Genomic DNA, 13074 nt, shown 5'->3' with positions numbered 1-13074 from the left:
TTGAGTTGTGTGTTTATGTTGTCTCACTGATGCATTCCTTTACAGGAGGTAAATGGCATTTACCAGACAAGTACCTGAAAGCCTCCCCGGCCTACAGACAGGCTACTGTCGCCAGTACGTTCACATACAATATAAAGAATGAGACATGTCTTGCTTCTTTTCATGCTTCTCACATGAAACATGTTTCAGCTTATCCAAGGTTCAAGTCCAACGGCCACTTTTGAAGTCAAATTTGTCTTCTGACATCTGCAGGTGGTACCACAGCCCCCATTCAAGAATAACAAAGCGATTTTATTTGTGTGGATCGTTTATGCCTGACTTGTCATGTTGGTGACTGGTTAATATCGATACTGCTATGACCACTGTATGGCCAGCAGACTATAAGAACTTGGCTGACCTGAACATGTTATCTTTGTTGATTTGTTTTGCTGACTGTTCTCCTGGATGCAAAGATAGATAATGAGGGACAAACTGCCTTAAATACTTCTTATTTGACTGCATTTCGAAGTATGATTTGCACAATGGAAGACATTTTTACAAGTTTGCAAAATGCTGCAACACGTTTGTGTTGAAATCTGTAGCAGTCCCTTGTTAGTGTTAGGCTAGATGGAAGCTGGCTTTCTTCACTTATATGTAGCAATTCATGTTTTCCTTCTTAACCAAAAAATGTCTTTAGTTTCTGGAATCATTATGCATACAGTTTGATATATTTGGATTCTATTTTCACTCTACAGAACTTTTTGATGATTTTACTAAATCTTTCAGTCCAGGTAGTCATGAATTTAGTTTCAAATATCATGTTGTCTTAGGAAACGGTTTTCAACCTCTGCTCATTAACAGATCAACAATTTGCATTCAGGCTTGCAGAATTTATCTTATTTTGCATGGAGTTTCATGTTGAACTAAAAGTCGGGGCTTATATCCATCCAGGTGTGAACTATGTGCATCCCCCATTTGCTGTGATTTACTTGCCACCTGCTCTTAGACAGATTGAAAACATCTGTAAGGTGAAGAGAGCAGAGTTGTTTCAGTGTTCAACTTACTCATCTAGGTGATCAGCCGTGCATGACGAATTACCATTTTGTGTCCTGTATTGAATATTTATCAGTCATACGTTTCTAACAGCATGAAAAATATGAAATTTTCAGTGTGAACTTTCTTGAGTGTGAATCACCTTGCAGCCTATAAAGCCTTTGTTCAGTTGATACTGTTTCCTCAGAGGAATCCTCCCTTATTATAAAGCTTAACTGGTAACAATGATACCACCACAAACTGCTTATGAAGAGCTTTCCAGGGTACGGCCATCAGTATAAATTTTGACCAATTTTAAAATTTCTGCGTTTTCAGCTTGGAAACCTGCATCGTCATCAGTCCTAGAAATGTTAACCATTTTCTTGCAGATTTGAAGAATCCCAAGGAGACACCCACTAAACAGATCAACAACGGTTCTATAAGCAGCCTGCCGGTCTCCGAGAATGAAGAGGATTTACCAGGTAAGCAGTCGAGGGAGTCTGAGGGCATCCTGAGGGGATTATTTGGTAATGGAATATGTGATTTGGTGATGGGCATAAATGGACCACATTGTGATATCTGGTCTGATAATGGCAAGTAGAGTTTGGTAATGAGTAATGGGTAGTTGAAATTGTGCTTTGGTGTATCAGGCAATGGGCAGTTGAAGAGGGGTAGTGGAACTTTGAAGTTGTATATGATAATAAATTCTTGTCGGACAGAAATATTTCATTCAAATCAATGAATGAAATATGTCAGGAATCTGATCTTTGAAAACCAAATTTGAAAGATTTCTGCCAGAATCCCTTTGTTGTTTGTTTTTAATCGCATAACAGCATTTACAACGTTGAGTTCTCTCAAATAATCACGTTTTGTTTGTGATTTCACTTATTTGCCTCATGTGTTGATAACTTATATTTTTGATGATATGCTGTGGAATATTTCCCTCACGAAAAGCTGAACAGCCCTGGTCACAAAACCATAATGTCTTTGGCATGCTCTACGAGGTGAAGGTGCATGAGTTCAGTTGAGATTTCTATTCTCTATCTTCAGATATACTTACTAACCCGATCCTTAGATTACCTTCAGTTCTGTCTTAATTTGATATTTCCCAAGCTTAGGTCTGGTCCTTTATGTAATAGCTGTCAATTATAGTCTTAATTGGATGAATTTGATACATTGTAAGAGAGCTGTTACATACTTCGGAAATGGAAATTCTGAGAAATTCTGCCACCTCTGTGTTTTTGATGCCAATATCGACTAGAATATATTGGATTGATGTGTTTGTCAATAAAGTTCTCTCTTAAACTTATTCACACAAGCAGCACCTCCTTGTTCAGGTAAATTGTGTTCTTGAATTTGTTGTGAAAGTTATGTGTCTCTGGTGTGTGTTAATCAGCTGTGAATGAACCACTGTAGAGTACTTTGGTTGCACTTTACAGGTCGTGTTTAGAACACGATGTAGCCAATGAACGCAGCATTCAGAAATACTGCAATTGCATAGATTTTAATGTTACCTTGACATTCGTGTGGAGTTGTGATATGAGATCTTATCACAATTAAGTAAACATTTCGTTCAAATGCCAAATGATACTTTTAATTGCTCCCAATACTAAGATGTGGTATTCTTGGTTCAGCAGCTGGAATATTGTATTGAGAAAGCTCTCTGTCAGGCAAAGTTGCAGACTGTCTGAATATATGGTCTTAGTGTTTCAGCCTGTGGCACTCCAAAGTCTGCTCAAGTGTTCTGTAATGCAAAAGTGTAGACTGTATGAAGAATTGGTCTCAGTGTTTCACCTTGTGGCACTCTAGAGTTGCTAGCAAAGGAGCAGATTGCAGAAAGAACTGATCCAAGTAATTCACATTGTAGCACTGCAGTTATTTATCTTGCTTTGCTTGCATTATCACCTGCGTAACTAGTCGATGAAAACGGAAACTCTTAAAGGTCGGTAGTAATGTCATGACCTCGATATATGGGAACCTTTTATTTTGAAGATGTTATGTGCTTTTGATGTCTCAGCAAGGGTCTGTGCGGACGGAACCAAATCATCCGCTCACCGTCGAGTGTCCGCTTTGTTTTCGTTTTACTAGAAGAATCAATGTTTATTTCTGTTCCCAAGGGCCTGTCGGGTCCTTCAGTGGCTTCAGTCATAAGGTGCCCCTGCCTTCCTCTTTTGCATGATTCTTTTTTTGTGCCCCTCCTTTAAACAAGCATCTGGTAAAAAGTAACTCCTTTGTGATGTTTGTCTAATACATGGGAGAACCTTTTCGTTCAGTTGGTAGGCTGCATGCTATTGCAATGTTTTGTACCTTCTCTAGGCTTACCCAACCGTAGACTTGTCTTTTTCAACCCAATAAACTATTAGTCCTTCAGTTATTCAGTTATGAATGGTATCCATGTCTGAACTTAACTCTTCTCCCTTCTGAATGAAGTGGTGTTGGTGAAGCATGTGGTGGTGTTGTCTGGTGTAGCCATAGGATTGGCCTACACAAGGCAAGATATAGAGTGTATGATGATATGGTCCAAGTGTTTCACCTTGTAGTACTCCATGAAGCAAAGTGTGTGGTAGACACAGTGAGTTTTCAGTTTTATTGGTCTCAGGCCGAGTGAGCATATTGGATGCATAATGCATACTCGGTCTTAAGATCAATAAAATGATAGCTAACTGTACGTAATATGCAGAGGATACTTTAAAGGTAGTTGCTAGGTCTGTTTGAAGCTATGTGGATTGATCCCCTTGTTCTTTAAAGATAAGTGAATTCAACTTCATTAGATATTTTGAGTGTCCCCCTGAAGTCGTTGTCAGTGTGTCGCCTGTAATGTCATCCAAGTGTTACCAACTTCTGACAACTGTTTACATAGTCACATGTATAAAAATATCGTAAGAATACAGCATCACCGCTGAGACAAATGTGCGACTTGATAAATCGGCATTGTGATATAGTTTCCTCGTCTCGTATGCGACGTCTCTTCCTCCTCGTCTACCTTTCTTCCTGTCTCTTCTGTCCTGTCAGCCTATTGACCAATGATCAGAGGACGGTGTTGTCCACAAGCTTTCAAAAGAACTGCCTCATAAAACTAAACGAAGTTGAGAAATGAAATGGACTTTGCTTAATTTGTTTAATTAGCTACTTAAAAATGTCAAACAATATTTTGCTAATTGCTCGGTCAGCATGAACAACTCTTCTAATACAGTATTCTGTACTTATATCCATGTTCTTCTTCAATTACGATCTAAATACCTTTTTTTCGAGTCAATGGTGCATGAACCTTTCTTTCACAATTACCTATAATCTTAAGTATTGCATGCATTTTAATAAACTAAAAATCCTAAATTAATGATTTACCCCAAGTTGTAATTGTAATCCATTGTTTTGCTATTGCAGTGTAAACAACATTTATATTGCAACGAGGCTAAGATCAGATCAGCTAAATTTGTGAAATTGTTTAACAACCAATGTTGAAATACAGTTGCTTCTATTCTTAAGTAGATCAAAAGTATGTTATATTGAGCTAGATATCACAAATGAGGTCTCTTTCATTTGCTCTTGGTTTCAAGTCAACTGGACAACAAATAAGGGGACAAAACTAGCAAATTAAATCTTCTGTCTATTTCTTATTGCAATCTTTCAAACATCTTTCTCCTTGAGATGTCCATACCGAGTTGCTGAAATGATATCTGATGCCATTTTATCTTTTCTTCTAGTAAATGCTTGTTCTCTTCTCACATGCACCAATCTCCCATCTCATTTGACAGGAAAGAAAAAAGGTAGTGTAGCCATTCCGGGTAGTAAGTAATTCACATGTTGTCAACTCATCTCATTCCATGCTCATCTTGTGAGTTCCACAGCCATTGATGACTGAAAAAGTGGACAAAAATATATGAAAACAATGCCATTAGAAAGAGCATTTGAAGCTCTTCCAAATGAATACCCATGTTCAATGGTTTCGTTCAATTTTCAATTTCCTGTTCTGGGTAGAGAAAGAGCAAGGCACAGTGTCCTAGCCTCCATCAAGAAATGGCTTACTAACTTGAGCAAATTAGCCAGTACATCTGCTGTAGAATGTACTGCCAGATGTATGGGTTATTTTTCTCAAGTTATGGTGGAACTAACTTTATCCTTGCATGCATGATAACCGAGAGAAACATACCATTGTTGACATCTGTGGATGAAGGTACTCTCTTTGTACCTGTTCATGTAATGCATTTTGACAGCGGAAACGCAGGCAAAATGTGTCAGATGCTTTTGTTGATGGCTTAATATTCTGGTTATGGGGACATGTGCATGCGATGTTTGTGTCTATGGTTTTAACAATTCCATCAATGAAATACTTCCTCCAGTAGTAACCTGAGAGTAGGGATAAACAAGAAATAAAGAGGTTGCTAAAACTGAGTCTATGTCTCCCACAGATCCTTCCTTAACAGATGTGGCTACTTGGGTCCATGGTAAGAGATTACGTGAGGAGTTCTGGTTGCACTGTCTTGGCGTATGATCGAATGTTGGTTGTCTATTTGAATTGGGAGTGCATGGTCTGATGGGTTATCTTGGTTGATAAAAGATTGCATTCCCCAGGCCAGTATTTGACCATAGGGGTTTGTCATGTCATTTGGGTTTGCCCCACCAGTGTCATCGATGTTGAGCATGTTCCCTTATCTACAGAGGAGCACTTGCCTCAGTTTGCTCTTGCAACACTGTAAGATTCAGTCTTGGTTTCTGACCTCACGGCAGGTCAGTCCATGTAATCTTGTGTTGTTCTGGATTTCTCTATGCATGTGTCATGTTGCCTGTTGGGTCCTTTTCCCAGTTCTCTATCAGTTGGTTGTGTGTCTTATCAAAAGCTCGACTGGTTTTCGATCAAATGTTAGGGTAGATCCACTGGTCGGCAGTAAAGATGTTAACTTGCAAATGGATGTGAATAAATGTGCTTCTCTCTAAGTGAGATATAACCACGATTCCTCAAAGAAAGCACCATGACAGCACTTTTTGAAATTGCTGCTTACAATTCTTGCCCTGGTCTAAATTTTCAGCAATTCAAACCCACATCCTGATGGTCAATTAAGCATAATGAACATATCTTTGACTCTTGATTCCAGATGAAGAGTACATCGCTATCATGAGAAATATCAAGGGTATTTCACTTTATCAAATATTTTGTAATTTGTAGCTTTAATGAACACATTATCCAGCTTATCGTACCCGTAGACACGTATCGCTACACAATTTTCATTGCAATTTGTGTACAAGTAGACACTGCTTGTGGTTTCACCAGTTTGATGGCATAGAGACAGCTTTCCCTGGTGTTGTTAGGTAGCTGTGACAGGGCTACGGACCAGCTACGTGCTTTAGGCTATATGGTGTGATGTGTGTCTCGAACTCTTGGTGCTTGATTTAGGAAAAGGTTGCTGTGATGAAATCAGCAACTTGTTATGTTATGTTGGTGCTCAAGGTTATTGTAAAAGTCACACTGTCAGATTTACCAGTAGACACAATATTCAGTGCATTTCTCTCTGCATGTAGTCACATAAAATCATGCATCATCACATATCACATTGTCATGCAACTGTACCTTTCAGTAACAGAAGTGGTGGTGATTTTCTTAATAGACCTTTCAGTTCTAGATGCCCCATATGAAGACCCCTACCTCCCTCTCTCCTCACTCTCTCAACCCATGGTGTCTGAATCTTATGCACAGTATACAGTATGGCTTGTACACACATTCCTTCAATAGACGGCACACCAGTAATCGAGCACTCATCTGTGATCTGCAGGGTGCCCCCCGCCCCCCACCTGTACACCGCTTGAATGAGGTTGGGTCAACTATATTCATTCTAGGTTACCACGCTATTTGGGCAAAATGGGCCAGTAGGTCCAGTTGATCAACCTTTTCACTTTGCTTCCTCTTGATGTCGTACCTTGGTTCACAAGGAGAGCAATGTTGCCAACACAGTACAAACACTTGTTTGTTTCTACGCATAGACCACAGCGCTTGTCCACGTAAAAGAGCACGAAGGGAAAAAAGGCTCATGGTTGCATTTTTCATCCAAAATTGGGAAGGGTGTATTTCAGAAATATGCGGTATTTGCCTTAAATGGCCGTCCTGAACTAGACCTTGCTGTGGCTGTTGAGGCTACATCGTCTCCCCAGTGACTACAACCACCTCTTCCTTTCTTCTTCAGACATGAGCATTACTACGTCATCCTTTATACATGTCTACTTGTAGTCAACATGAACATACCATTCTTCTACACATCCTGAACTTCAATGAGTGTTGTACATTCTTCAGCATCTAGTTGTTGTTCTCTTTCAATCATACACATCCAAATTTCTATTCACTGTAGCTGTCTCTCTGCCATGCAGACTTAATCCTGATAGTCATGCCTGTAAACTGTTCACCCTTGACAACAAATATGAAAATGATTCTATGCTCTCCTCATTAAACGTCAACCATTTCTGCGACTTTTCAAATCATTCTGCTGAAGTACCATTCGATAACATCTTCATTTCATTCAGCTTTCCAATGTTTTGACTTCTCCTCGTCAGGCGCCGAAATGGCAAGTAGTTATTCTGACCTCGAGTCTCCCGATGCTTTCCTCGAGACTGAGGACATTGTGCATTACGTATAGGTAAAACATTTAACTAAAACTCAGCTGCCTAAATTGATCCTTTGTCTAACACCTTAAAGCTTTTACAAACATGTTAAGTGTTCATGAAGGCAGTTAAGCTAAACATAAGCTTCTGTTCCGTCAGCTCAGTTTATTCAGCAGATTTAACCCCTGCCAACTTTATCAGCAACTTCAAACCCCAATTCATGTTGCAAAACCTGATTAGCTTCAAACAAGTTTTGCTTCTGTTCAGACAGCTTTTGTCCCCTTCTCACCATTGCCCATTAAGTTATGAAACCTGTTCTGGTACATACTCTTTGAGCCTCTTTTCAACATGTTCCAGACTACACGTGTGGCTTGTATCCGAGTTCATGGTTTATAGCTTCTGTTACGAGAGTGTTTGAATGTCTTGTTCAACATGTTCTACTCACACCCCAATACTACGTTCACACGAAAGGCGAATTGAAACTGTTTTCCGAAGATCGCCCTCCGGAAAACAGTTTGGTTAAATCGCTTTCAAGCCGGTCGCATTACACTTCATGATCTTCATGATAGGAAGAAGAGGGAAGGTGTGTTCCAAACATCAAGATTTTGTACATAAACACGTTATTGAGAACCACCACCTGTTGTTGCAAGACCATCCTTCATAAAGTCTGACTGTGGCTTAGCTGTTACCACTGTGACTGACTTATGCCTCTCTCTTCCAGGTTATCATTGGGATACATCAGACTGGGCTCCCAACCCTGCCCTCCACAACATCACCGAACTCCCCGTAAGAGAAGTCTTAGATCACAGCGGCAGTGACACAACACGAAGCAGCAATAGCAATGCCACCGTTCATGAGGTCAAACTCCTCACTGACGTCAGTGACAACGAGTTCTTAGAAAATGGCTCGGAATACGTGGGAGATTCCGAATGTGCCGGAGATTCTGAATTTGCTGATAACTCTGACAATGAGGAGTCTGACTACCCCAATGGAATTGAGGACTATAATCAATTCTTAGGGACCCCCTCTGGTCTTAATTATGAAGACCTACGCAAGCATGACTATAATGCCCATTTGAATAACTATCTACCCACCTACAGTATCTCAAACGTGTCCATGTCGGATGTAATGGACGGACAGAGTGAGCTGAGTGATAATGTGCAATACACAGATGATGATCTGGATAACCGTGAGATGGATGGTAATCTCAGTGAGTTCACGGATCTTGAGAACAATGATGATGATGTGACTCAGCGATTGTTACAGCCGGAGACGACGGGGCCGGTCGCCGGTCGATCCTCGCCGACTATGTCTGATATATCTGGTTTATGTGATATAGACGATAGCGAGGCACCAAGTGAGGATGAGGACAATGAGGGGACGAGGATGGTCGGGTCACGTCTTCATACACAGGTGTGAGGTTGCTGTATAAGGTCAGGCAGAGCTGGGCCTATCATACTGCGTACCTCTTTTGAAGTACCAAAACCATAATGTGTACATTTACCCTCGTAACTACTTTAATACAGATAGTTGCCTCACCTTAAACTCGTCATACATTACTTATCAATAGATTGTAGTTATTTCTGGTCATCTATGATATTTCATGCATATTTGATGACTGTCAACTGTGATCTTGATGTTAGCATTGTTTCCAAGGTTACCGGTACCATTGTCTTTTATCACTGTATTTGGGAATATGTTTGATCATTCTGTTGGGCAACAAAGCTCTGAATAACTTTTTAATATTTTCGGGCGATTCTTACTTACTGCATGAATATCTCTCGGCAGTGGCCCAAATAGTGTTGAATACTGAAGTTAAACGTGTTGTGAGAGTTTTTATACAGTATGTTTATAGAAATTTACTCTTATCGTTCAAAGTTCAAAAACTCGGAAAAATAAGCATAATCAAGCTAAGGTAATTAGCCGCAGTCATTGTAGAGTGAAATGTTATAATGTATCAAGACCAACCATGTCATTGTGTGCTTATTTATAAATATTTGATCGGTATTAACCAAGAGGCTTTCTTCCCTTCTGAAGTTCTTTAATTTAACTCTAGCCTCTGGTTGTATGCAGAGGCTTAGTTTCGGAGGGGTTTCTTCTCGATGTGATTGAAGATCATGGGTAGCAATTGGATAATCGTCGACACTGCTTGCAAAGCTGATGATGTTGAAGTATTATTAAAAAGCTCTGAAGACAAATGTCTAATAGATTAGACTTTTTAAACTGCTGTATATAATAAATACAAAGGTGATATAAGAAGTGATGGATAAGTCCTTGAATGCTGCTGCAGTTAAGCTATTATACGATGTTATGTAAAGTTTCAGGAGGATATACTGTGACGTTCAGCTCAGGATTAGAAGGGATGCGTTGATTAGTTGCTCCAATCTAAAGATTAGATGTTTTCCATATGATCTGTTTCTACTGAAGTGGCCAACATTTCCTGTGCTAGGAGGTTAGGGTCAGCTTGCATGGTGACCTGTCATACAGATACACCACTCTACACAAGCGTTTCCTGACGGTTGGCACCAACAGTGGGTGGCTTGAAAAATTAAAGTTGTTGTCAAATTTTCTTTTCGATTTTTTGTGGTTGGTCAGATAAGATATGATTAAGGCCTGTTTGTGCTGTGCTTGTTAACTTGTCCACTGCCCTGTCAAGTCATTTAATGAACAAGTTGTTGGTCTTATTCTGATGATTTGAAGTATTGAAAATGTTAATAAAGTCAAACCGCCACATTGTCAGCATACTCATGACTCAATACTACACAAACTTATGTGATGTAAATATCTGTGTATATATATTTCCATACTACAGATAAGCCTTTGTGTGTTCTTGTTCTTTTTGTACCGTTTTTAAACTCAATGATATACATGTAATGTGCATGTGGTGTGAATGATAATGATGAGTTTATGTTCTTTCTTATTGAAGTATATGTTTGTTGGTTGTTGTTCGTAACAATTCTTTCAGAGACGAGCACCACGATATGAGTACTTGTAGCTTATCTGTAGTATTGAAAATGGAGGCAACTAGATGATAGAAGTGAAGTTTCTCTGTCCATATGAATTCTCTTGCACAGAAGGAAAGAATCTCTCAATGGTATGGCAAGCAAACGTGTTGTTTTCTCTTGAAATGGTTTTGAACCTGATATAGGCCTAACGTTGGCCTACTTTGCTTGATGATTCTGAATCTGCCAAGCAGTTGAGTGGTTCCATAAACCAAGCCATTAACTCAGCAGGTGTGAGTATGGCCTGTATGGCCCAAAACTACTCCAGGAAAACACTCCAGGAAGCCCATGTGGCCTTGTACCATTCTATCGCTTGTCGAAGTTTGCCTTGGAAATCTTTTCCTTCTGCGTGGGCTATAATTTACCTCATTTAGATAGTGTTTGTATATAGTTGCATACAGGTTCAGAACTGTTTTCATGCCATATTTAGGAGTATGTATGTACTTGAAATGGTGGAGGAGTGGGACCCAAAAAGGTAAACATGGTCCCACTCCTCCACCCAAAGGTCCCAATACTCCACCACCTGGTGGAGGAGTGCGACCAGGGTGGAGGAGTACGACCAGGGTGGAGGAGTACGACCAGGGTGGAAGAGTGGGACCTTTTGGTGGAGTTGTGCGACCAGGGTGGTGGAGTAGTGGGACCAGGCTGGTGGAGGCATTGACCAGGGGTTAACCAGACAAGATATCTAAAAATCAATCAATGAGAACATCATCAGTTTGGATTGCAACAAATCCTTGTTGACCATAAAATCGTTGCAATTTCCGGTTAACCCCCTGCGGTTACTAGGATTTCCGTTTTTTTTACCAAAACACTTTTTCCCTTCCTGTTGCTGAGTCTGAAGGCATTGGTTTTAGAAATCAGGTGAACTACCGCATAAAAATCCAATTGTTTTAGTTTCTTCCTGCAACGTCAAGTTGTTTGAGCCAATAGCTAGAATCATGTGGCATAGATGTGTGGTTGTGGTGTTATTTGTAACGTCCGACATTTGACATGTCAAACAACTAGTAAACAAACAAGGGTCAGCGTATGATAGTCGTAGGGTGGATCAAAAAGGTTTTCCATTAATACTTGTAAACAGTTTGTTGTTGTCAATTACAGCTACGTCTTTAACAAATGTTAACTTATATTACATGATGTTTCTACCTGAAAAGGGGTTGAGAACAGGTAGCAAAGGAGTCGATCATGTGCACCTTGATTTGTAAGACGTGATTGAATGTGCCTGTGTGGTGGCTCTGACTCGTGTCAGTCACCACCCTGGAGAGGCCGCTCCCCAACTTGTTGAGAATCCCATTTGTTAAGACTGGCCTCTCACCCTACCAAGCTAGCCTAACCTGGGAAGGACACACAAGAATGTGCCCATCACAATTAAAGCTTGCCAAAATGTGAGCGTGGTAATTACATGTATACTAGGGGGATATAATGTATACGTTTAAAGTAACCTGGTCAATTAAGGCCGACTGGCTTGGTAAGTTGGGAGGCCTGCCTGATTCTCTACAAGCTGGCCAACTCATGCTTCTGGGTGGTCATAGTTCATATAAGTAACGCCAGTCAGTTGACTTGGAGAAGAAGCATGTTTGAAATGTGCATTTTAATTTTCAAATTTACAAGGCCAGTTACATGTACTTGCATGTTAGGGTGGGTTAATTGTAAATAGTCACAATATAATATTTAGGACTTGTGATGGTTCTCGCCTGTTTTAACAATTAGTCAGAGCACCAGGCCAGTATCAGTGATGAGTCTTATCCAGGATCTAAGGTTAATCACATTTTATCAAACAATGCTGATGTGTGCATGTTTTCAGTCATAATCTAACAGACTAAATGTTGAAGTTGAGGTTAACTGCAGGTCTGTGACGTGGCTCTCTGTTGTCATGTCGTATTGTTGGAGGTTTGGAATAAGAGAAAGTAGTAATATTTGTATATTTTCTATGAGGTTCTATAAGATTCCAGTATTTGTACAATCAGGAGGAGAAACTTGGAGGGTTGAGAGATTGTGATTAGCATGTGACGCGTTACCATGGTTACATGCCATTGTCTCTTTGTTTTCTAATGAAATAAAGACGCCATAGATATAATGATAACCTGACTTTTGTTAGTTCTGTTTTTTCTGAGACCACTAGTACACAAATTCAAATTAAAATAAGTTTATTGTTGCCCTATAAAAGTTACATTTCATATCAGCAGAAGTTACATTAAACTGGTGCAAGGTGCAAATACGACAGGTTAGAAGGTATTGAAGCATGCTGAACATCAGACTGTATGAAGAGAAGAAGGTATTGAAGCATGCTGAACATCAGACTGTATGAAGAGAAGAATGTATTGAAGCATGCTGAACATCAGACTGTATGAAGAGAAGAAGGTATTGAAGCATGCTGAACATCAGACTGTATGAAGAGAAGAAGGTATTGAAGCATGCTGAACATCAGACTGTATGAAGAGAAGAAGAGGTGCAGGGGTGCAAGACATCAGTGGGG

At 39.9% G+C, this 13074-nt stretch overlaps 1 protein-coding gene across 12 annotated transcripts in view; it reads left to right on the top strand.

The window, feature by feature from the left end:
* The window catches only part of LOC135493151 (protocadherin Fat 1-like), a 97442-nt gene extending 84761 nt beyond the window's left edge, over positions 1–12681 (top strand). For 4 of the 12 annotated variants that reach the window (XM_064780135.1, XM_064780127.1, XM_064780134.1 and 1 more), the window contains 4 exons: positions 46–114; positions 1401–1493; positions 4716–4778; positions 8321–12681. In XM_064780135.1, coding sequence (XP_064636205.1) covers positions 46–114; positions 1401–1493; positions 4716–4778; positions 8321–9018 — 923 coding nt within the window. In that variant the 3' untranslated portion in view covers positions 9019–12681. Of the gene's footprint in view, positions 1–45; positions 115–1400; positions 1494–2333; positions 2349–4715; positions 4779–6104; positions 6141–8320 lie in introns of all 12 variants that reach the window. The other 8 variants (XM_064780133.1, XM_064780129.1, XM_064780123.1 and 5 more) reach the window with 7 other exon arrangements.
* Positions 12682–13074: the final 393 nt, after the last annotated feature.

Source organism: Lineus longissimus, chromosome 9 (assembly GCF_910592395.1).
Source record: "Lineus longissimus chromosome 9, tnLinLong1.2, whole genome shotgun sequence".
NCBI classification, from domain to species: Eukaryota; Metazoa; Nemertea; class Pilidiophora; order Heteronemertea; family Lineidae; genus Lineus; species Lineus longissimus.
The sequence above is the reverse complement of the archived record's forward strand: the minus strand, read 5'-3'. Positions and strand labels throughout refer to the sequence as shown.